The sequence below is a fragment of the Procambarus clarkii genome, chromosome 62 (genome assembly GCF_040958095.1).
Source record: "Procambarus clarkii isolate CNS0578487 chromosome 62, FALCON_Pclarkii_2.0, whole genome shotgun sequence".
NCBI lineage: Eukaryota > Metazoa > Arthropoda > Malacostraca > Decapoda > Cambaridae > Procambarus > Procambarus clarkii.
Window position 1 is genome coordinate 33,138,472 of NC_091211.1, and position 25,210 is coordinate 33,163,681.

Here is a 25,210-nt window from a genome sequence, read left to right on the forward strand (position 1 = left end):
AAATTACATATATTCATTCAGTAGTGGAAACACTTACCCGTAAGTCTCCCAGTGCTTCTGGCTCCAGAAGTTGTATTTTCCACATTCAGTAAAAATGCCTACTGGTTTTCACCTGAGTGACTGCTTTACTGACTGATGCTAAATGCTATTTAAATGCGGGCAGTAATTTGATTAGATTGAAGCAAATTTAATACTGGTATGTGATGTGGCTCGTTACTCAGAGTCCAAGCGAAATTAAAAGACCTATACCTCAGGCTATAGTCATTATTTGTTGTGAATATAGAGACACGCGTGTAAGCCCCCACCCCGTCACCCCCTCAAACTCGGAGGGGGAATGTAAACAGACTTAAGTGCTAGGTGTAGGGGGGAGGGGGTGGGGGACCAGCTGGGTATGGTGAGCGGTAACGAGTCATTTAGTCCAGTTATGTCTCAAACTCCCAAGAGGTGAGCCGCCCCTGAAGGCTCGCTCCCTGCCCAAATTATATATAAAGGGTTTATGCCTTTAACTATTGAAAGACATACAAGTCCACAGGCTGACACTTGCCCCCATATGAATACAGCGATATATATATAATGCGTTTCCATTCATTTTTTTTGCCTCGTGTATGGAGGACTGGGGAAACGTGAAGTGGGGAATTGATAAGTGTCACCTGTATGGGAGGGGAGGGTGCAACCTATGACACCTTCTTAACCCGAAAACAGACCACTCATGCGCGGGGCGACAAAGACCACACACCGGTCCTAAGTGCTCTGCTAGCATGTGGTGGTGGTGCTGGTGGAAGCCACATTACTATGCTCCTGCTGCTGGTGCTATGTGGTGGTGTGAGCTATGCTATAGCGTATTGCTGTCATTCAACGCACTAACGTCTTGGCCTTCAAAGAGGTGACCCGCACAAATGCTCGCCCCCACACACATCCATGTGGGCATGGTGCTATGTGGTAATTCCCCTCCTCAGGCCTATGAGGCAGCTCCTTAACCTTCTGGAAGCAACCTAGGGGAGGGGAGGGAGGGGGGAGGCCCCCGACCCTGTTTACAAAACCAGTACCGGTCATTCCTACCCATCAGTTGATACTTTGACCTCCTACTGTGTACACCCCATCGACTCCGGATGAAGATATTGGAGACCCACTCCATAGGCTGAGAATTGGTAAAATATATACACTTCCCTACATAAAAACAGAGACCCGCACTATCAGTCAAAGCTTCCGCCTGCTCCCCCTCCCTTCCCCTCTCCCCTATCCTCCCGTCTTAAAAGCTCGGTCTCCTACCCAGTCAGGGGTAGGGAGGCCCCTCTCTAGTCTTCCTCAACATATCCTTCCTACATACTGTTATTTTACTATATATCTACACACGATTAACTCTACAGCACATACTCATACATATTCATCTACTACTACTACCATTGCCCACTTGTTCAGTTCACTACTCCCCACCCCCCTTTTACCCTCAGCGACCCTCAACTTCCCAGGCAGACGTATAACGTCTCGGGGGGATGTAACCCATCCCGCCTCATGTGCGACCATCCCCTCCCTCCCTCCCTCTACCTTTGTTGATGTACATCTGTCCCATACTCATCCCGCCTCAACCTCTTACCCATACACCCTCCTTTTACCCCCCTGCGACATACAACGTCCCCGCGACGGGACCCGTCCCACTCTACGGACTCCCCCACCCACTTTTGACGTAGACCGAGTTCAATCCCCGAGGTTCTCCTCGGGGTTTGGGACGGTCTACGTCTCAATTTACGCTACTACCCACCACCACATCAGCCGCTCACCACCACCACCACATCAGCTGCCCACCACAACCACCCCCCCCGCCCCACCCTATCAGCCGCCCACCACCACCACATCAGCCGCCCACCACCACCATCCCCCCCTATCAGCCGCCCACCACCACCATCCCCCCCTATCAGCCGCCCACCCCCACCTCCTCCCCCCAACCCTATCAGCCGCCCACCGCCCCTCGATCCCGAGCTGTGTCACTTCAGATAAAATACGACAGATACAAGAAGTGTTCATTTTCCCCGGACGCAATCTTTACATACGATAAACTTGCATTGACAAAAGGAGGTTCGGTCCGGCGGCCATTGTGTGTCTGCGGCAGTGACGCACAGCCACCAATCAGCAGCCAGAATGGGTCCAGAACCAGAGGGACATATATCAACCTCACCGCCACGATTCCCACACGGGTCGTCGGTGGCATATTGTCATTGGCTCTGGTCGTCCCCCCCCCCCCCCCGCCCACGGCCCTCGCTCGTCTGTGATGCTTATTTGATGGAATCAGAGGATATATGTGTGGTTCCGGTGACGTGTAAAGAGCGGTTGTTACAGTGAGGGAGATGGTCGTCAGGGGCAATGTCTCTCTCTCAGGTGACAAGCCGCGGGCGGCCTGGCGGGTCTCCAGGAGGGCCACACACAGCCCCACAGGTTTACACAGACACGCAGACCATTCTATAGTCTCAGGGGTTTACACAGCGTTAGTGGTTTGTGCACAGAGTCACACACACACACTTCCATAGAACTGCAGGTTTTACATAGAGCCGTTGTGGAATATAGAGTCGTCGAGGGGGCGTTGGGGCTGTGAGATGACGTCCGTGGCGGCGCTGTCATCCACACCCTGCTGGCTTGCCTTCCCCACTCAGGTAGCTGTCATCCACACCCTGCTGGCTTGCCTTCCCACTCAGGTAGCTGTCATCCACACCCTGCTGGCTTGCCTTCCCACTCAGGTAGCTGTCATCCACACCCTGCTGGCTTGCCTTCCCACTCAGGTAGCTGTCATCCACACCCTGCTGGCTTGCCTTCCCACTCAGGTAGCTGTCATCCACACCCTGCTGGCTTACCTTCCCACTCAGGTAGCTGTCATCCACACCCTGCTGGCTTACCATCCCACTCAGGTAGCTGTCATCCAAACCCTGCTGGCTTGCCTTCCCACTCAGGTAGCTGTCATCCACACCCTGCTGGCTTACCATCCGACTCAGGTAGCTGTCATCCACACCCTGCTGGCTTGCCTTCCCACTCAGGTAGCTGTCATCCACACCGTGCTGGCTTGCCTTCCCACTCAGGTAGCTGTCATCCACACCCTGCTGGCTTACCTTCCCACTCAGGTAGCTGTCATCCACACCCTGCTGGCTTACCTTCCCACTCTGCTGGCTTACCTTCACCACTCTGCTGGCTTACCTTCACCACTCTGGTGGCTGTCATCCACACCCTGCTGGCTTACCTTCACCACTCTGCTGGCTTACCTTCACCACTCTGGTGGCTGTCATCCACACTCTGCTGGCTTGCCTTCACCACTCAGGTAGCTGTCATCCACACCCTGCTGGCTTACCTTCCCCACTCAGGTAGCTGTCATCCACACCCTGCTGGCTTACCTTCCCCACTCTGATGGCTGTCATCCACACCCTGCTGGCTTGCCTTCCCCACTCTGATGGCTGTCATCCACACCCTGCTGGCTTGCCTTCCCCACTCTGATGGCTGTCATCCACACCCTGCTGGCTTACCTTCCCCACTCTGGTGGCTGTCATCCACACCTCACCTGAGGCGTCTGGCGGGTGATTGTTGTTACTGTCACCAAGACTATCCTACAACAGTCTTACCATCCTACAACAGTCACACTCTCCAACAACAGTCATACTATACAACAACAGTCATACCATCCTACAACAGTCATACTATCCAACAACAGTCTTACCATCCTACAACAGTCATACTATCCAACAACAGTCTTACCATCCTACAACAGTCATACTATCCTACAACAGTCATACTATCCAACAACAGTCTTACCATCCTACAACAGTCATACTATCCTACAACAGTCTTACCATCCTACAACAGTCATACAATCCTACAACAGTCATACTATCCAACAACAGTCATACTATCCAACAACAGTCTTACCATCCTACAACAGTCATACCATCCTACAACAGTCATACCATCCTACAACAGTCATACCATACAACAACAGTCATACTATCCTACAACAGTCTTACCATCCTACAACAGTCACACTATACAACAACAGTCACACTATACAACAACAGTCATACTATCCTACAACAGTCTTACCATCCTACAACAGTCACACTATCCTACAACAGTCATACTATACAACAACAGTCATACTATACAACAACAGTTTTACCATCCTACAACAGTCATACTATCCAACAACAGTTTTACCATCCTACAACAGTCACACTATCCTACAACAGTCATACTATCCAACAACAGTTTTACCATCCTACAACAGTCACACTATCCTACAACAGTCATACTATACAACAACAGTCATACTATACAACAACAGTCATACCATCCTACAACAGTCATACTATCCAACAACAGTCTTACCATCCTACAACAGTCAAACTATCCAACAACAGTCTTACCATCCTACAACAGTCATACTATCCTACAACAGTCATACTTTCCAACAACAGTCTTACCATCCTACAACAGTCATACTATCCTACAACAGTCTTACCATCCTACAACAGTCATACTATCCTACAACAGTCATACTATCCAACAGTCATACCATCCTACAACAGTCTTACCATCCTACAACAGTCTTACCATCCTACAACAGTCATACTATCCAACAGTCATACTATACAACAACAGTCATACCATCCTACAACAGTCATACTATCCTACAACAGTCATACTATCCAACAGTCATACTATACAACAGTCATACCATCCTACAACAGTCATACTATACAACAACAGTCATACTATCCTACTACAGACTTACCATCCTACAACAGTCATACTATCCTACAACAGTCATACTATCCAACAACAGTCATACTATCCAACAACAGTCTTACCATCCTACAACAGTCACACTATCCAACAACAGTCTTACCATCCTACAACAGTCATACTATCCTACAACAGTCATACTATCCTACAACAGTCATACTATCCTACTACAGTCTTACCATCCAACAAAAGTTCACATTTTTCATAACGTCAAATTAATAATTAAAAAAGTATTGATATTAATATATTAATTATAATTTAGTACTCCAGGATTAATGAATTGCTTGTGAGCTCCGCGGTCAACAAGAGGGTCAAGAGCTTGTGAGCCCCGCGGTCAACAAGAGGGTCAAGAGCTTGTGAGCCCAGCGGTCAACAAGAGGGTCAAGAGCTTGTGGGGCCCCCGCGGTCAACAAGAGGGTCAAGAGCTTGTGAGGCCCCCGCGGTCAACAAGAGGGTCAAGAGCTTGTGGGGCCCCCGCGGTCAACAAGAGGGTCAAGAGCTTGTGGGGCCCCCGCGGTCAACAAGAGGGTCAAGAGCTTGTTGACCGCGGGGGCCCCACAAGCTCTTGACCCTCTTGTTGACCGCGGGGGCCCCACAAGAGGGTCGAGAGCTTGTGAGCCCCCGCGGTCAACAAGAGATACAAGAGCTTGTGAGCCCCCGCGGTCAACAAGAGGGTCGAGAGCTTGTGAGCCCCGCGGTCAACAAGAGGTACAAGAGCTTGTGGGCCCCCGCGGTCAACAAGAGGGTCGAGAGCTTGTGAGCCCCGCGGTCAACAAGAGGGTCGAGAGCTTGTGGGGCCCCCGCGGTCAAGAAGAGGTACAAGAGCTTGTGGGGCCCCCGCGGTCAAGAAGAGGTACAAGAGCTTGTGGGGCCCCAGCGGTCAACAAGAGGTTCACGAGCTTGTGGGCCCCCGCGGTCAACAAGAGGTACAAGAGCTTGTGAACCCCCGCGGTCAACAAGAGGGTCAAGAGCTTGTGAGCCCCGCGGTCAACAAGAGGGTCAAGAGCTTGTGAGCCCCGCGGTCAACAAGAGACACAAGAGCTTGTGAGCCCCCCGGTCAACGAGAGACACAAGAGCTTGTGAGCCCCCGCGGTCAACAAGAGACACAAGAGCTTGTGAGCCCCGCGGTCAACAAGAGGGTCAAGAGCTTGTGAGCCCCGCGGTCAACAAGAGGGTCAAGAGCTTGTGAGCCCCGCGGTCAACCAGAGGGTCAAGAGCTTGTGAGCCCCGCGGTCAACAAGAGGGTCAAGAGCTTGTGGGCCCCGCGGTCAACAAGAGGTACAAGAGCTTGAGAGCCCCCGCGGTCAACAAGAGGTACAAGAGCTTGAGAGCCCCGCGGTCAACAAGAGGTACAAGAGCTTGTGAGCCCTGCGGTCGACAAGAGGTACAAGAGCTTGTGAGCCCCGCGGTCAACAAGAGGGTCAAGAGCTTGTGAGCCCCGCGGTCAACAAGAGCTTGTGAGCCCCGCGGTCAACAAGAAGTACAAGAGCTTGTGAGCCCCGCGGTCAACAAGAGGGTCAAGAGCTTGTGAGCCCCGCGGTCAACAAGAGGTACAAGAGCTGGTGAGCCCCGCGGTCAACAAGAGGTACAAGAGCTTGTGAGCCCCGCGGTCAACAATAGGGTCAAGAGCTTGTGAGCCCCGCGGTCAACAAGAGGTACAAGAGCTTGTGAGCCCCGCGGTCAACAAGAGGTACAAGAACTTGTGAGCCCCGCGGTCAACATGAGGGTCAAGAGCTTTTGAGCCCCGCGGTAAACAAGAGGGTCAAGAGCTTGTGAGCCCCGCGGTCAAGAAGAGGTACAAGAGCTTGTGGGGCCCCCGCGGTCAACAAGAGGTACAAGAGCTTGTGGGGCCCCAGCGGTCAACAAGAGGTTCACGAGCTTGTGGGCCCCCGCGGTCAACAAGAGGTACAAGAGCTTGTGAACCCCCGCGGTCAACAAGAGGGTCAAGAGCTTGTGAGCCCCGCGGTCAACAAGAGGGTCAAGAGCTTGTGAGCCCCGCGGTCAACAAGAGACACAAGAGCTTGTGAGCCCCCCGGTCAACGAGAGACACAAGAGCTTGTGAGCCCCCGCGGTCAACAAGAGACACAAGAGCTTGTGAGCCCCGCGGTCAACAAGAGGGTCAAGAGCTTGTGAGCCCCGCGGTCAACAAGAGGGTCAAGAGCTTGTGAGCCCCGCGGTCAACCAGAGGGTCAAGAGCTTGTGAGCCCCGCGGTCAACAAGAGGGTCAAGAGCTTGTGAGCCCCTCGGTCAACAAGAGGTACAAGAGCTTGAGAGCCCCGCGGTCAACAAGAGGTACAAGAGCTTGAGAGCCCCGCGGTCAACAAGAGGTACAAGAGCTTGTGAGCCCTGCGGTCGACAAGAGGTACAAGAGCTTGTGAGCCCCGCGGTCAACAAGAGGGTCAAGAGCTTGTGAGCCCCGCGGTCAACAAGAAGTACAAGAGCTTGTGAGCCCCGCGGTCAACAAGAGGGTCAAGAGCTTGTGAGCCCCGCGGTCAACAAGAGGTACAAGAGCTGGTGAGCCCCGCGGTCAACAAGAGGTACAAGAGCTTGTGAGCCTCGCGGTCAACAAGAGGGTCAAGAGCTTGTGAGCCCCGCGGTCAACAAGAGGTACAAGAGCTTGTGAGCCCCGCGGTCAACAAGAGGTACAAGAGCTTGTGAGCCCCGCGGTCAACAAGAGGTACAAGAGCTTGAGAGCCCCGCGGTCAACAAGAGGTACAAGAGCTTGTGAGCCCCGCGGTCAACAAGAGGGTCAAGAGCTTTTGAGCCCCGCGGTCAACAAGAGGGTCAAGAGCTTTTGAGCCCCGCGGTCAACAAGAGGGTCAAGAGCTTGTGAGCCCCGCGGTCAACAAGAGGTACAAGAGCTTGTGAGCCCCGCGGTCAACAAGAGGTACAAGAGCTTGTGAGCCCCGCGGTCAACAAGAGGTACAAGAGCTTGTGAGCCCCGCGGTCAACAAGAGGTACAAGAGCTTGTGAGCCCCGCGGTCAACAAGAGGTACAAGAGCTTGTGAGCCCCGCGGTCAACAAGAGGTACAAGAGCTTGTGAGCCCCGCGGTCAACAAGAGGTACAAGAGCTTGTGAGCCCCGCGGTCAACAAGAGGTACAAGAGCTTGAGAGCTTGTAATTTTGATGTGTAAAGAGTTGAAATGAAATACACGAATATTAGTCGTGTGAAAGGTCTCAATAGTAAACATTATTAAGGAATCAAAAAGATAAAAATATTTATGCGGAATACATAAATGATAATTACACATTATTCTGGATTTTTCTCAGGTTATCTTAACCCCCAGTGATTACCCCCTCCCCCCCCTCATGTTAACTATCCTGGCGACCTGACCTCATTCATGCCGGTGAATACCTTCCCCCTGCAACACCTCCCTCATGATGCCCTGCAACACCTCCCTCGTGATGTCCTGCAACACCTCCCTCATGATGCTCTGCAACACCTCCCTCATGATGCTCTGCAACACCTCCCTCGTGATGCCCTGCAACACCTCCCTCATGATGCCCGGCAACACCTCCCTCATGATGCTCTGCAACACCTCCCTCATGATGCCCTGCAACACCTCCCCCATGATGCCCTGCAACACCTCCCTCATGATGCCCTGCAACACCTCCCTCATGATGCCCTGCAACACCTTCTTCATGATGCCCTGCAACACCTCCCTCATGATGCCCTGCAACACCTCCCTCATGATGCCCTGCAACACCTCCCTCATGATGCCCTGCAACACCTCCCTCATGATGCCCTGCAACACCTCCCTCATGATGCCCTGCAACACCTCCCTCATGATGCCCTGCAACACCTCCCTCATGATGCCCTGCAACACCTCCCTCATGATGCCCTGCAACACCTCCCTCATGATGCCCGGCAACACCTCCCTTATGATGCCCGGCAACACCTCCCTCATGATGCCCTGCAACACCTCCCTCATGATGCCCTGCAACACCTCCCTCATGATGCCCTGCAACACCTCATGATGCCCTGCAACACCTCATGATGCCCTGCAACACCTCATGATGCCCTGCAACACCTCCCTCATGATGCCCGGCAACACCTCATGATGCCCGGCAACACCTCATGATGCCCGGCAACACCTCATGATGCCCGGCAACACCTCATGATGTCCGGCAACACCTCATGATGCCCGGCAACACCTCCCTCATGATGCCCTGCAACATCTCCCTCATGATGCCCTGCAACAGCTCATGATGCCCTGCAACACCTCCCTCATGATGCCCTGCAACACCTCCCTCATGATGCCCTGCAACACCTCCCTCATGATGCCCTGCAACACCTCCCCCATGATGCCCTGCAACACCTCCCCCGTGATGCCCTGCAACACCTCCCCCATGATGCCCTGCAACACCTCCCTCATGATGCCCTGCAACACCTCCCTCATGATTCCCTGCAACACCTCCCTCATGATGCCCTGCAACACCTCCCTCATGATTCCCTGCAACACCTCCCTCATGATGCCCTGCAACACCTCCCTCATGATTCCCTGCAACACCTCCCTCATGATGCCCTGCAACACCTCCCTCATGATTCCCTGCAACACCTCCCTCATGATGCCCTGCAACACCTCCCTCATGATGCCCTGCAACACCTCCCTCATGATGCCCTGCAACACCTCCCTCATGATGCCCTGCAACACCTCCCTCATGATGCCCTGCAACACCTCCCTCATGATGCCCTGCAACACCTCCCTCATGATTCCCTGCAACACCTCCCTCATGATGCCCTGCAACACCTCCCTCATGATGCCCTGCAACACCTCCCTCATGATGCCCTGCAACACCTCCCTCATGATGCCCTGCAACACCTCCCTCATGATGCCCTGCAACAGCACAAATGATGTCGGTGTTGTGTGGAAGAACACAACAATACTCCAAGACCCAGAGAATATCTTGTTTGGAAGGAAACAATACCGATTTCCTCTACAGTTGATGGACAAACAACGTTGTTGATTGGCTGCTGTCCAGCTGACTGGTGTTCTGCGCCTCCCAGTAGGTAGACGACCCAAACTGTCGTACCGCAATCGTCGCCCATGACCGATTTCTTGTTTGTGAGGACCGTATCACTGACCAGGTCACTTACAGTCCTACCCTAAAGGGTGAGTCGATACTCTGCAGGCATTGCCACAAGGGGGCATCTCCTCCTTCCCTCCCTCACCACCTCACTCGCCAACATTTCTCCTCCAACAATACTGTTTGTTGTGTTATTACACTATATACACATTATATATAATTATCTACATGTTTTATTCACCATAAGTGTACAACTAAGCTGGTGTGGAGCCCAAAGAGCATAGTGGCCACCCTACACAGCATGACAAGTCATGCAGACGACGCCACCTCTCATCAAAATGGCTCCTCCCAACAATCCTTTTGCTGACCAAACCACACACTTGAAAGTGAAGAGACGACGACGTTTCGGTCCATCCTGGACCATTCTCATTGACTTGAGGATGGTCCAGGACGGACCGAAACGTCGTCGTCGTCGTCTCTTCACTTTCTAGTGTGTGGTTTGGTCAACATACTTCACGTTATTGTGACTCCTCGTCTGCATCCTCCTGCTATTATTACACTAATACACACGTATATAAGTATCTATATTTGTGTTCACCATAGAGAACCACTGAGCTGGTATGTTGAATTCAGATAGTAACAGGTGGCCACACAGTCAGCAGATGGCGCTATCTTCCTCCCTCCCTCAACATTACTCCTCCCACCACACAGCACTAATTATCACAACAATCCTGCTATTATCACAATCCTGGTCATTTTTATCACAGTCAGCGGTCGTCTGTAATGCTGTCATCGCTAAATAATTGCATTAATATATTTATTGACATTTTTATGCGATGCTTTGGCCACAAGAACAGCAGTGCTGTTAGCTCATGCTGCGTGCGCCAGCCTTGGTGGCTCACACAGTACTGTGGCTCTCACACAGGAGAATGTTGCCCACGATTTTGTTTTGTTTTAAATGGCGTCTGTTGACAAGAGTCCTGCGGAAGCTGATGTGAACCCCGTGTAACCGCGGGCCATTTCAATCGTGTCCGGCCAGCTACGTCGTATGTGTGTGCCATGTGCATGGTGGGACACGTTACTCCGGTTGTATATATATGCCATACGCAGTTTATGGGTTAAAAACAGGTTTGAGGGAAATAGGTCAGAAATCATTGCCTTAGACAACCAACAGCTAGAAAAGCTGGGTCCAAGAGCTGTAACTCGATCTGTTACAAATAGGCGAGTACACACTTAGTCATTGGATCCATCACGCCATTGCATTGAAATCTCTAGAACTATTATACCTAATATTCTTTAAATGGCAAGTCTAACCAACTTAAATCTCAGCTCATCAAGGGTATAAGAATATACATTTTATAAGTTTTATTATTATTATTAGTTTACATTCTGGTTTTTATAAAAATATATAAAAGGGGGAGCGTAATAACTGGATGGATACCACAGTAATTGCAGTACTGGATAATTACTGGCAGATCTGCAGCAGTTCTTCAACTATTTGGAATATGGGAACAATAAATACAAAAGACAAGCAACTGATAATAATAATGCAGTAATACAAATAATACAATAATAATAATAATCAAACATCCATAAAGCCATACTTACCAGCCAGTAATGTGAGCTAACATCTCACAGTGATAGACATTTATCCTGTAGTGGATATATGGGGTGTGGGGGAGTATGCCTACGTGGGGTAATTTTCCTTTTTTCCCCACAACACCTCATAAGCATACTAAAATATTCCGTGAATGACGTCAACATGACGTCACCCCTTGTCAATCTAAAATATTCTGTGAATGACGTCACCAGCACAATTGGCACAAATACAATCACACTCAACTTGCACAATCAATACACATTTTGTACAGACATTTTCCGAGATATGTCTACAATATAAATAATTATATGTTAAGTTTGACCAAAGTAACTCCCAAACATCCTATTTTACAACCCATCCTCCTGTTTAGAGTACCTATTATGACGGTCGTCAATAGTCACGAATTCGTACGTACTTAGCTTTTAGATAGTAGTATCCAGACTAGTAAGGATTTCGTTTATTAAAAATGTAGCTAAAAAATAAAATTGAATATTCCTTGGCCTAGTAAAGAACACGTGTATTTTATTAGGCCTCAGATTTCGTGTTTTAGGACTTGGAAGATTAAGTTATTACTTTAATTTGTTTATGCACCACAAGCAAAAAATAGTTTTCCGTTTTGTCCAACTCAATTGTGCCAATTTCTACTTTCTGATTTCGTTGTAAGTCGGTTTATATACTATGGTCCTCACCGTTACTATACTAGTTACTATACTACAACTTCTTAGTACTGCCTTCAATGCCTTTCTAAACAAATCCTAACCTATTATGCTCAACCCAAATCTATAATATCCTATCCCATCATAAGGTAGTCCATCCCTCCTAATTTTAACTAACAGAACCAAAATTTCAGTAAATTTACCAAATATTTATCATGCCATAATCTAAATTTAATTAACATTAAAAATCTATTTTGAGTAAATTTACCATATTCAACCAAAATGCATCCAATCAGAACCTAAATTTAACGATATCCAGCGAAATTCAACTTGTCTTACCCAAATTTGTCAAAATTTAACCTAACAAGAAGTAAACTAAGTAAATTTATGCACCCATATCTTCACATACAACCCTACCTAACCTCTGTCCATCCCTCTGAAGAATTAACTATAACTCAAACCCAAAAGGCTAATTTATACCATTTCCTGAACAACTTAGTTCATTTACCCCCAAAATATTCCATATCCTACCCTTCACAACCTTACTTAACTAAAGCGAGATTTTATTAAATTCAGCAAATTTAAGCTGACCCACACAAACTTTTGCTATTTTAAGTAAATTTCATTATGACCGTTTCACACTGTTAGTGCTGTGACCGTCTAGCTATATCCAACATCCAGATGGGTTTTCTAGCATCAATCTAACCAAACCCAAACCAAATTAACCTAACCTAACCTGTTATAATTCTGCGGGATCACACAAACATGTGATCCACATGGCGTTTATTTACAACAGACCATGAGACACCGGGTTATAGGTTACATGACTTACTGTTTACAATACTTATAAAATAAAAGTGCTTTTGTTCGAAACATTATGCACCTAACCTAAGTAGTACTTAATCCTACAAAATACTTAATCCTAACATTCCTCCACTTTTAAATAAACTCTACCATTTACAGGTTAAGTCTGTCACGTGGTCGTATGACTCTTCCGGATTTTCTCTGCTAAGGGCTCAGGCCCGTTACTTCTGGCGAACCTTCTTCTGAATTACTAACTTCTAAATCCAAAAAGTTAGCTGTATGGATAACATATCCATACAAATCCAATAAATCTATCCAAAATATCTAAGATCTATCCAGAATATTCATTACCCTCTGTTGACCCTTGCTCTGCCTTCCTGTCTCCTGCAGGTGTTACCTTCTCATTATTAGGTTCAGTATCACCAGGTGCCCCAAAGGAGTGCATAAAAGGTGCACTCCTTTTTTATGAGTTAATCTGCATATCTTTTCCAATTAAAATTTCCAAAACTCTGCACTTGCACGGTTAAATTCCTGCAACCCAGGACTTCAATATTCCCTTCCACCCAAGGCTGACCAAAATTCATTGTACATACTGCCTCCCACCCCCCCCCCCCCCTCCCCAGCCCCTGGTCTCTACTTCTTCCTGAGCCAAATTAATGGCCAAGCTAGTAACAGATTTTTCCTTATCTGGATCTGTCATTACTGCTTAAATGTGCACTGTGAAGTGCCTATTAAGCAGCAATTCAGAAGATTTAAAAGTGGTAGCATGAACAGTTTTTCTTTGATTATGCAAAAATCTGCAAAGCCTTGTATTAATAGTCCCCTCCGTAAACTGCTGTAACCTTCATTTTAAGGATCTCACTGCTATGTCAGCCAGATTATTTGAAGAAGGATTATAGGGGACAAGAATTACATGTTTAATAACATTTTTACTAACAAAATCATCCATATCCCCAGAAATAAAATAAGAACTATTATCTGTCACCACAATGTCTGGCAATCCAAAATTATAAAATGTTTTCCTGAGCAATTAACATTTTACAGATGTCGTTGAAATACCGACATGAACATCCATAAATTCTGTGCATGAATCCACAATCACCAGGTAATATTTGTTATCTATAGGTGCAGCATAATCTACATGAAGCCTAGACCAGGGTTTCCCAGTGCATGGCCAGGAAAGTACTGGAGCTTTTAGTAATTCTTAAAGCAAATGTGACAATTCTTAGTTACTTCAGCAATATCCTGATCCATTTTTAGCCACTAAACGCAACTTCTAGCTTTTGCTTTCATAGCATTTATGCCATTAAGGCCTACACGCAACTTTTCCAAAATATTCCGTCTTAGTTCAACAGGAACTACCACTATTTCTAGACGAGTACATCCTGGTGGATACTCAGGTCAGCCTCTACTTCAGCATAATCCGACAATTAGTCCATTATCATTCCATTCATACTTTACATATTTCATTAACATGCTTAATTTGGCATCTCTACTAGTTCTCTTCCCAATTGTCTGGAATGAAATATCCTCCCATGACAGATTGCACCAGATTAACATATTCCACTGAAACACTATTTGAATTCGTCTGTAATAGGCAATCTGCTTACTGCATCTGCCACTACATTATCCTTTCCTGCTTAAATTCAAAATCTTATTCAAACTGTGATAGCAATTCCCATCGTTGAATTCTAGTATTGGCATTAACTGGAATTTGTTTACCTTTGCCAAACAATCTTAACAGGGGTTCATGGTCTGTTCTAGTAAGAAATTTCCTACCCCAGCAGAAAATACCTCAGCTTTGTTATGGCATATACCAAAGCTAAGGCTTCTTTGTCTAATTGGGAATAGTTTTGTTCTGCAGGAGATCATTTCTGGCTAGCAAAATAGACTACCTTTTTGCTGACCATTTATTCCCTGTTGCGAGGGACCACTCCTACTGGGGAAGCATCTACCTTTAGTTTTAAAGAGGTAATTTATACCTTTTTAACCAATAAAATTAGTGAGCACTGGAGAATTGAGGAATTGCTGCTTAATATTTTTGAAGGCTTTCTTTCTTGCTGCACACCTAAATGTAGCTCCTTTTATTATCAATTCATTCAAGGGAGCTAATTTTGGTGAAAAATTGTTAATGAACTTACAGAAATAGGTTACCATCACTACAAAAGACTGTACTTCCCCCACTGATGTTGGGGCAGCTACTATAGCAGCTACAGTTTTGTGAGAAGGAATAAAGCCCTTACCTGAAACAGGTCCCCAGGTACTCCGTGGATTTGGTCTTCAACTCTGTTTTACACTTATTAATCTTCACATTGTGCTCTTGCAGAAGATTCGAAACCTTTTCTAATCTAGTATCGTGGTCTTCTTCATTCTCCCCGCATACAATAATGTCATCTAAAACGCTAGCTACACCCTCAGTGTTTACTAGCAAATGGGACATGAATCTCTGAAAAATTACTGGAGATGAGGGCAGTCCAAAAGGAAGGTCTTGTCCACAACGCTCAACTAGCATCACTAACTAGCACCTTCAGGTCGACCAAAGTATTCTTCCACTCTCTCGGCTTCACTGACGTCCACCGCCTGTCCCTGGTTGCTCGTCACCTCCCAGCTCAGCAGACTAGAAGACAGGAAACTAAGATTAACGGGAGGGTCAACTGTTATATTTCGGCACCTGGATCGTAGATGGCGCTGAAGTCTGTCAATAATATCCCCTTATGAAAATTAATCATTAACAATTTCTGGCTCTTCTTATCTACAGGAAATTGCAAGTAGGCATCTTGCAGGTCAGTCTTTAAAACGATTGCCCCCCCCTTGAAAACCATTGATAACAACTCATCTCTCTTAAATAATGGGTACATCACAGTATGGATGCGGTTATTTAATTCTTTAAAATCTGCATAAATGCTCATGGATTTTTGGTCTGCCTTCAACACTGGTACAATTGGGGCTGCCCACTCACTAGGTGTCGTTGGTTCTAAGATGCCTTCTGCTACATGCCTCTCCAGGGCTGATTCAACCAGTTGCCTGTAATGGAACGAAACTGTTCCTGCTTTGAAAAATTTAGGTGAAGCTTCACTTTTTAAGTGAAATTTTGCCACCATGTTAGTAATTGGTTTACCTGCATCTACTGCATATTTTTCCTACATATCTTTAGCACTATTTATTTTTTCAATATAGACAATTCATCCAGGCTAGCCAGGAAAATTCCCACATTTTCCATGAGATCCTTACTACATAGGCTAGGAATATGTGAATTCACTACATAAAATTCATGGACAATTTCTTTCCTATTATAGCCTACTTTTGCTGACACTTTGCAATGGACCCTAATATTTACAGTATCATAAGCACTTAATGATTTTCCCACAGTGATTTACACTTAATTGCAAGGTACTTGCCCAGTCTCTAGACAATGTTGACACTGCAGCGCCAGTGTCCAGTTCCAAGGGACTTAACTTCCCATTAATTACAAAATTCACCACTTGTGACTTCACTGAACATACCTTTTCTTTCACCAAATATTGTCTGCTTTCCTCATCTGCAGCTTCTTCAGATGGTTTACCTTCCTCTACTGCCTTGACCACCTTAGCTTTACCTCTCTCATCCTGCATTCCCAGTTAATATCCTCTCCAAGGCCATGCCATATGCTTTCAAGTATTCTCTGCACACTCTCATCAAGTGCCCTTTCTTGTCACAAAAGTTGCATATGTTGTCCGTAAACACAGTCCGTTGTGACACAGCAGTTGTCACTACTGTGGTTGTACCCACAGTGTTTACATCTCGTCTGGGCAAATATGACTATCATTTATTGGGTCGTAGATTTCTTACCTCCGAAAGCCCTTTCCTGGTTCAAAATATTCTCTAGCACTGTCCATGAAGCCACTGTCCATGAAGTTTTACGCCACCAGGTAAGGGAAAAATATATTATTTTCTACTGATATGAATAACTGGTCCCTCACCCGGCCATCAAACTGTGCACCATTGTTGCAGTGGTTGTGCAACACCTTCAAATCCGCATATAAATTATGTAAGAATTCCAGCTGCTTTTTTGTCCTCTTCTAGAAATCCATCAAACTCCTGTAATATGAAGCTTTCGCTGTATAATGATGTTTAAGCAGGGTAATCAGGCCTTCGTGAGTGGTAACTCCGGCACGCACACGTTACCCAGGACACTATATACTCCTCTACCCAGTGAAACTAAAAGAACTGATTTCTTGTTTGTGTTCTCCTTAGTGCCATGGTACTAAAAGTTTGCTTCCAGCAGGCTCCGCTACAACACACGATGTACTCTGCTCTCTGATGCTCCTCACCTTGTCTTGTACCCGGGCGTTCTGCCTCAGCTGTTGATCCTCGATGCCACTGTTATTGTCCGGCGGGAAGAGAAACAAACGTGTCATCCTCATAGTGTTTATTTATAAAAGATAATGACGTCACCGGATTATAGGTTACATGCTTTACCATGCACAATACTTATAAAACAAAAGAGCACCTGCTCGAAACATTATGCACCTGACCTAACCTAACCTTATGCACCTATGACTATCATTTCATGATTCCCGACCGGCAGGGAGCCGGTCGGCCGAGCGGACAGCACGCTGGACTTGTGATCTTGTGGTCCTGGGTTCGATCCCAGGCGCCGGCGAGAAACAATGGGCAGAGTTTCTTTCACCCTATGCCCCTGTTACCTAGCAGCAAAAAATAGGTACCTGGGTGTTAGTCAGCTGTCACGGGCTGCTTCCTGGGGGTGGAGGCCTGGTCGAGGACCGGGCCGCGGGGACACTAAAGCCCCGAAATCATCTCAAGATAACCTAACTAAGTAGTACTTAATCCTATAACATACCTTAACTAACCGAACCAAAGCTAAATTTAACAAAACGTATCCCATCCCATCAAAATTTAATCAGATTTAAGAAAAACCCAACAAAATTTACCCTAATTATATACAACCAAAGTCAAATTGCACTAAATGTACATTAGCACACCACATCCTGAGCGGAAGTTAGCTGTTAGTGTTATTAATGTCTACTTTCAACTTACATTCCATCCTGAGTTACAGCAGATTTTTGCGATTATATTCTTAGAAGTGTGTTGCTTTTGGGTATTTTTTTCGTATTACCACAATTCAATAACATGAGACAATTAATAACCATTAGTACGACAATGTAACTAAGAAAGTGTTGATTTTGGATATAAACTTAACTGTCCTGTGCCTAACTTGCTTGGATCTGTGTTCAAGTAAGTCAGTAATTATCAAAAGAAGGCACCAAGCCGGGAAGGTTTGTGTGGGATAATCAGAGGGCGCTAAATATCACCAAGGTTGCCAATACGAGAACAGAAACGCATAAGGCGAACGATATCAAAAGTATCCAAGTCACCAAGAATTCTATCGAGGGACAAGTGACCGCGAGGGACGGTCGGAAAGCAAGACAAACGCTCGTCCTGGAAGTCAGGACATTCAACAAGGACATGCACGACCGTAAGAGGGACAATGCAAATTGGACAATAAGGAGCAGGGCGGCGCTGCATAAGTGTCCGTGAGTTAAGCGAGTAGGCCAAGACGCAACTGCGCTAGAGCCGTTTCCCACCACCGGGTACGGTGGCAGGTGGAAGGCCACGGGGACACACAACGCTAGAGAGAATGCAGTTTGTTACCAACAACAGAAGACCAACAACCCTGCTAACGGGCAAGGATGGAGGAATGAATAACCGGATAAAAGTCGGAAAAGGAATACCTTTACGGGAAACGGGACAAGAGCGGATAGCCTCTCTAGCGGCAGCATCCGCACGCTCACTTAAAGAAACACCAACATGGCTGGGAACCCAGCAAAACTCCACGGATTTAAATTTTTTAGAGATAGGATCTGTGTTCAATATTTCTGGTGATGTTTTGTTTTGGAGATGTACTCAAGCACCACCCAGGACCCAACCTGTCGTATTATACGCGAGTGGGAATTGTTGTTTTGCATCAACCCCAACCAACCTGGGACATAACTTCAGATACCAGGATCTTGGTCCACTATTGGCATTTTCTCTACATAAGTTTAACCAATCCAATCCTAACCTCAGATACCTGGATCTGATCTCTGGTTTATATCATATTCTTTGGAAACTGATATTATTCACTATATCCATACCATCAGTATAACCTAATTTATCTTGTTATTATTATTATAATAAAAATTATAATAATGTTGTAATTAATTAGTAATTATTATGCTACCTTTTGCTGGGTCATGAAGGAAGCCGGACTCGGGTGAAATGGGGCTTTGACAATCACTCTCCAGAACCCGTAGGTGCGGGGCTCGGACGTCCACCTCCTGGGGCTCGTGCGGTACCAGTTCTGCTGCAGGAGGCTGGGGTCATTCTAGCCCTTGCAGGGGTGGTGGTTCTCCGGCCTCGACCACGGTGGTCTCCGGGTTTGGAATCCCTGCACCTTCTTTTACCAACTTCGAGGTAAACGCCATAGCTGGAGCCCCTAAAACAGTTCGTTGTTGTTTTCAACCTGGTTCTGACAGTTCCTGCGACGGCGCTGGAACCAAGCGTATTGGCGTTTGTCTTTCCATTGGAGACTTTCGGCGCCGTGGAGAGGGGGTGACCTGCAGCACGGGTGACAGCTTCTCTTCCATATCAACCTACCCTGGCTTGCACCCTGGAGAGGCCACTCCAGAGCACAACTCCATAGTTTCTTGAGACTGATGGATGCCTACTGCTACTAGGTAGGTAGTATCCATCCTTCCCATCCTTCTATCCATAGTATCCCCCATCCTTCTCTATCTTGCCTTATTTTCGTACGCCACCCACTCCCTGAGTGGGTGGCGTACTTCACCCACTCAGGGAGTGGGTGAAGGTCAGGGAGTTGGTGGGGTGAGGGAGTGGGTGGGGGTGAGGGAGTGGGTGGGGGTGATGGGAGCGTCGTGTCACCACTGTGGGGTGCAGCAAGTCAACACGGCCACTCTACTCAGAACCAGTTAACACTTACCATCAGCTTGATCTTACCTTCACAATAATCCACCATCATATTATTATCATGATGTTGAGTCCATGCAACATGCAAAAGACCGAAGGCTCGCCCTTGCAGTTGACAGGCAGACCAGCCAACTCTCGTGCAATATCAGGGAAAGCGAATGTAAAGTAATTCTTGCAATGTTAATTTAACCAAGGATAATTATATAAGGCCACTAATTGATAAATTACTGCTGCCACCATTCCTCTATTATGAACATTAGTTATGCTTGACCCCTGAGGAGACAAGGCCACTGATCCATGTTACAACGGAACTGAGAATCTTTGGTAATTAATGAATTCTTAATTAAGCCTTCTTGTTGATAACTAAGTATAATTACTGTATGTCACTCACCGTATAACATGGAATAATCACAAGCCACTCAAGGTGTATGCTCAGAATTAAATATGGAAAAGTTTACTAAAAATTAAATGAATAAATTCAATAAACAATTTATTTATAAAAACAATGAATCCTGGTCTAAACAAACATCCTAGCAATATAAGGACACTGGTATAAACTAAGTGTAACAAAAACTGAAAAAGCCATTTAGCTTTATTCAGCGTACCAATACCAGCCATAAGGCGTGTCACCACGTGCCCTGAGGAGGTCTGCCCTCCCCGCCAGCCCAGCTCACACTGACTCTTACAACTACAGCATCCCCCGAGGTGATGCCCTGGCTCCGCCCCTTGAAGGAACCCTTAGTGGTTACTTAAGCCACGCCAGTGGGCGTGTCTCAGCCCATGAGAGCCACTCAACAGCCAGGCCCACCCTTTTGGGCACTCCTTGAGCCAATCAGAACGCAGAGAGGCCTTCCTGTGGCACATTAGACCAATCACCACCACCAAGCCACCAGAGGTGTGGTCTACCCACATGGTCTACCAACCACCAAGCCACCAGAGGTGTGGTCTACCCACATGGTCTACCAACCACCAAGCCACCAGAGGTGTGGTCTACCCACATGGTCTACCAACCACCAAGCCACCAGAGGTGTGGTCTACCCACATGGTCTACCAACCACCAAGCCACCAGAGGTGTGGTCTACCCACATGGTCTACCAACCACCAAGCCACCAGAGGTGTGGTCTACCCACATGGTCTACCAAGAAGACACGGTCACTAAAGGACAATCATTCCCTGACGTCACACCTTGACGTAACTTGTGAACAAGGGGAAGAGAGGAGGTCAAGAGGCAATACAATTAACAGTCCAAGTCCTGTAGGTCTTGACTTACGTGTTGGACCCACGACAGTCCACGTCCTGTAGGTCTTGACTTACGTGTTGGACCCACGACAGTCCACGTCCTGTAGGTCTTGACTTACGTGTTGGACCCACGACAGTCCACGTCCTGTAGGTCTTGACTTACGTGTTGGACCCACGACAGTCCACGTCCTGTAGGTCTTGACTTACGTGTTGGACCCACGACAGTCCACGTCCTGTAGGTCTTGACTTACGTGTTGGACCCACGACAGTCCACGTCCTGTAGGTCTTGACTTACGTGTTGGACCCACGACAGTCCACGTCCTGTAGGTCTTGACTTACGTGTTGGACCCACGACAGTCCACGTCCTGTAGGTCTTGACTTGCGTGTTGAACCCACGACAGAAGTTGATGTCTGAGACAGGGGAAGGTTGAGAATGACGGGGAAAAAGAGGGGAGGCAAGAAGGGGAGGAAGATGGGAATTGGGAGCATAGACGGGAATGGGGAGAAATCAGTCGTTACAGCAAGGTTAAGGGGTGGGTGGGAAGACAGGGTGTGGGTGGGAAGGCAGGGTGTCGGTGGGAAGGCAGGGTGTCGGTGGGAAGGGAGGGTGTGGGTGGGAAGGCTGGGTGTGGGTGGGAAGGCTGGGTGTGGGTGGGAAGGCAGGGTGTGGGTGGGAAGGCTGGGTGTGGGTGGGAAGGGAGGGTGTGGGTGGGAAGGCCGGGTGTAGGTGGGAAGGCAGGGTGAGGGTGGAAGGCAGGGTGTGGGTGGGAAGGCCGGGTGTGGGTGGGAAGGCAGGGTGTCGGTGGGAAGGTAGGGTGTCGGTGGGAATGCAGGGTGTCGGTGGGAAGGCAGGGTGGGGGGTGGAAGTCAGGGTGAGGGTGGAAGGCAGGGAGTGGGTGGAAGGCAGGGTGTGGTTGGAAGGCAGGGTGTAGATGGGAAGGCAAGTTGCGGGTGGAAGGCAGGGAGTGACTGGAAAGGAGGGTGTAGGTGGAAGGCAGGGTGAGGGTGGAAGGCAGGGTGTGGGTGGAAGGAAGGGTGTGGGTGGAAGGCAGGGTATGGGTGGAAGGCAGGGTGTGGATGGAAGGCAGAGTGTGGTTGGAAGGCAGGGTGTGGGACGAAGGCAGGGTGTAGTTGGAAGGCAGGGTGTGGGTGGAAGGCAGGGAGTGGGTGGAATGCAGGGTGTGGGTGGGAAGGCAGGGTGTGGGTAAAAAGCAGGGTGTAGGTGGAAGGCAGGGTGTGGATGGAAGGCAAGGTGTGGTTAGAAGGCAGGGTGTCGGTGGAAGGCAGGGTGTGGGTGGAAGGCAGGGTGTGGGTGAAGGGCAGGGTGTGGGTGGAAGGCAGGGTGTAGGTGGAAGGTGTGGGCTGAAAGCAGGGTGTGGGTGGAAGGCAGGGTGTGGGTGGAAGGCAGGGTGTCGGTGGAAGGCAGGGTTTGGATGGAAGGCAGGGTGTGGGTGGAAGGCAGGGCGGGGGTGGAAGGCAGGGCATGGGTGGAAGGCAGGGGGTGGGCAGAAAGCAGGGTGTGGGTATAGAGGCAGGGTGTGGGTGGAAGGCAGGGTGTGGGTGTAGAGGCAGGGTGTGGGTGGAAGGCAGGGTGTGGGTGGAAGGCAGGGCGGGGGTGGAAGGCAGGGGGGTGGGTGTAAAGCTGGGTGTGGGTTGGAAGGCAGGGTGTGGGTGGGAAGGCAGGGTGTGGGTGGAAGGCAGGGTGTAGGTGGAGGGCAGGGTGTGGGTTGAAGGCAGGGAGTGGGTGGAAGGCAGGGTGTGCGAGGGAAGGCAGGGTGTGGGTGGAAGGCAGGGTGTAGGTGGAAGGCAGGGTGTGGATGGAAGGCTGGGTGTAGGTGGAAGGCAGGGTGTGAGAGGAAGGCAGGGTGTAGGTGGAAGGAGTGGGCTGAAAGCAGGGTGTGGGTGGAAGGCAGGGTGTGGGTGGAAGGCAGAGTGTGGGTGGAAGTCAGGGTGTGGGTGAGAAGGCCGGGTGTGGGTGGAAGGCAGGGAGAGGGTGGAAGGCAGGGTGTGGGTGGAAAGGCCGGGTGTGGGTGGAAGGCAGGGTGAGGGTGGAAGGCAGGGTGTGGGTGGGAAGGCAGGGTGTAGGTGGAAAGGCAGGGTTGGGGTGGAAGTCAGGGTGAGGGTGGAAGGCAGGGTGTGGGTGGAAGGCAGGGTGTTGGTGGGAAGGCAGGGTGTAGGTGGGAAGGCATGTTGTGGGTGGAAGGCAGGGTGTGGGTGGAAGGCAGGTTGCGGGTGGAAGGCAGGGTGTGGGTGGAAGGCAGGGTGTGGTTGGAAGGCAGGTTGCGGGTGGAAGGCAGGGTGTGACTGGAAGGGAGGGTGTAGGTGGAAGGCAGAGGGTGGAAGGCAGGGTGTGGGTGGAAGGGTGTGGGTGGAAGGCAGGGTGTGGGTGGAAGGGTGTGGGTGGAAGGCAGGGAATGGGTGGAAGGGTGTGGGTGGAAGGCAGGGTGTGGGTGGAAGGGTGTGGGTGGAAGGCAGGGAATGGGTGGAAGGCAGGGTGTGGATGGAAGGCAGGGTGTGGTTGGAAGGCAGGGTGTGGGACGAAGACAGGGTGTGGGTGGAAGGCAGGGAATGGGTGGAAGGCAGGGTGTGGGTGGGAAGGCAGGGTGTGGGTGGAAGGCAGGGTGTTGGTGGAAGGCAGGGTGTGGATGGAAGGCAGGGTGTGGTTAGAAGGCAGGGTGTCGGAGGAAGGCAGGGTGTGGGTGGAAGGTAGGGTGTAGGTGGAAGGTGTGGGCTGAAAGCAGGGTGTGGCTGGAAGGCAGGGTGTGGGTGGAAGGCAAGGTGTAGGTGGAAGGTGTGGGCTGAAAGCAGGGTGTGGGTGGAAGGCAGGGTGTGGGTGGAAGGCAGGGTGTGGGTGGAAGGCAGGGTGGGGGTGGAAGGCAGGGTGTGGGTGGAAGGCAGGGTGTCGGTAGAAGGCAGGGTTTGGGTGGAAGGCAGGGTGTGGGTGGGAGGCAGGGCGGGGGTGGAAGGCAGGGTATGGGTGGAAGGCAGGGTATGGGTGGAAGGCAGGGGGTGGGCAGCAAGCAGGGTGTGGGTGTATAGGCAGGGTGTGGGTGGAAGGCAGGGTGTGGGTGTAGAGGCAGGGTGTGGGTGGAAGGCAGGGTGTGGGTGGGAAGGCAGGGTGTGGGAGGAAGGCAGGGTGTGGGTGGGAAGGCAGGGTGTGGGTGGGAAGGCAGGGTGTTGGTGGAAGGAAGGGTGTGGGTGGGAAGGCAGGGTATGGGTGGAAGGAAGGGTGTGGGTGGAAGGCAGGGCGGGGTTGGAAGGCAGGGGGTGGGTGTAAGGCTGGGTGTGGGTTGGAAGGCAGGGTGTGGGTGGGAGGCAGGGCGGGGGTGGAAGGCAGGGTGTGGGTGGAAGGCAGGGTGTGGGTGGAAGACAGGGTGTGGGTGGAAGGCAGGGTGTGGGTGGAAGGAAGGATATGGGTGTAAAGGCAGGGTGTGGGTGGAAGGCAGGGTGTGGGTGGAAGGCAGGGTGTGGGTGGAAGGCAGGGTGTGGGTGGAAGGCAGGGTGTGGGTTGGGAGCCAGGGTGAGGATGGGAAGGCAGGGTGTGGGTGTAAAGGCAGGGTTTGGGTGGAAAGGCAAGGTGTGGGTGGAAAGGCAGGGTGTCGGTGAAAGGCAGGGCGGGGGTGGAAGGCAGGGTGCGGGTGGAAGGCAGGGCGGGTGTGGAAGGCCGGGTGTGGGTGGAAGGGAGGGTGTGGGTGGAAGGCAGGGCGGGGGTGGAAGGCAGGGCGGGGGTGGAAGGCAGGGTGTGGGTGGAAGGCAGGGTGTGGGTGGAAGGCAGGGTGTGGGTGGAAGGCAGGGTGTGGGTGGAAGGCAGGGCGGGGGTGGAAGGCAGTGTGTGGGAGGAAGGCGGGGTGTGGGTGGAAGGCAGGGTGTGGGTGGAAGGGAGGGTGTGGGTGGAAGGCAGGGCGGGGGTGGAAGGCAGGGTGTGGGTGGAAGGCAGGGTGTGGGTGGAAGGCAGGGTGTGGGTGGAAGGCAGGGTGTGGGTGGAAGGCAGGGTGTGGGTGGAAGGAAGGATATGGGTGTAAAGGCAGGGTGTGGGTGGAAGGCAGGGTGTCGGTGGAAGGCAGGGTGTGGGTGGAAGGCTGGGTGTCGGTGGAAGGCAGGGTGTGGGTGGAAGGCAGGGTGTGGGTGGAAGGCAGGGTGT

General features: G+C 49.7%; 1 protein-coding gene across 1 annotated transcript; it reads right to left on the reverse strand.

Annotated features, from left to right (window-relative positions):
• Window positions 1-8,111: 8,111 nt before the first annotated feature.
• Window positions 8,112-8,732, reverse strand: LOC138354416 (probable inactive protein kinase DDB_G0270444). The gene has a single exon (XM_069308608.1). It carries the CDS (start codon window positions 8,730-8,732, stop codon window positions 8,112-8,114), a length of 621 nt encoding a protein of 206 aa, XP_069164709.1.
• Between the last annotated feature and the right edge of the window lie 16,478 nt (window positions 8,733-25,210).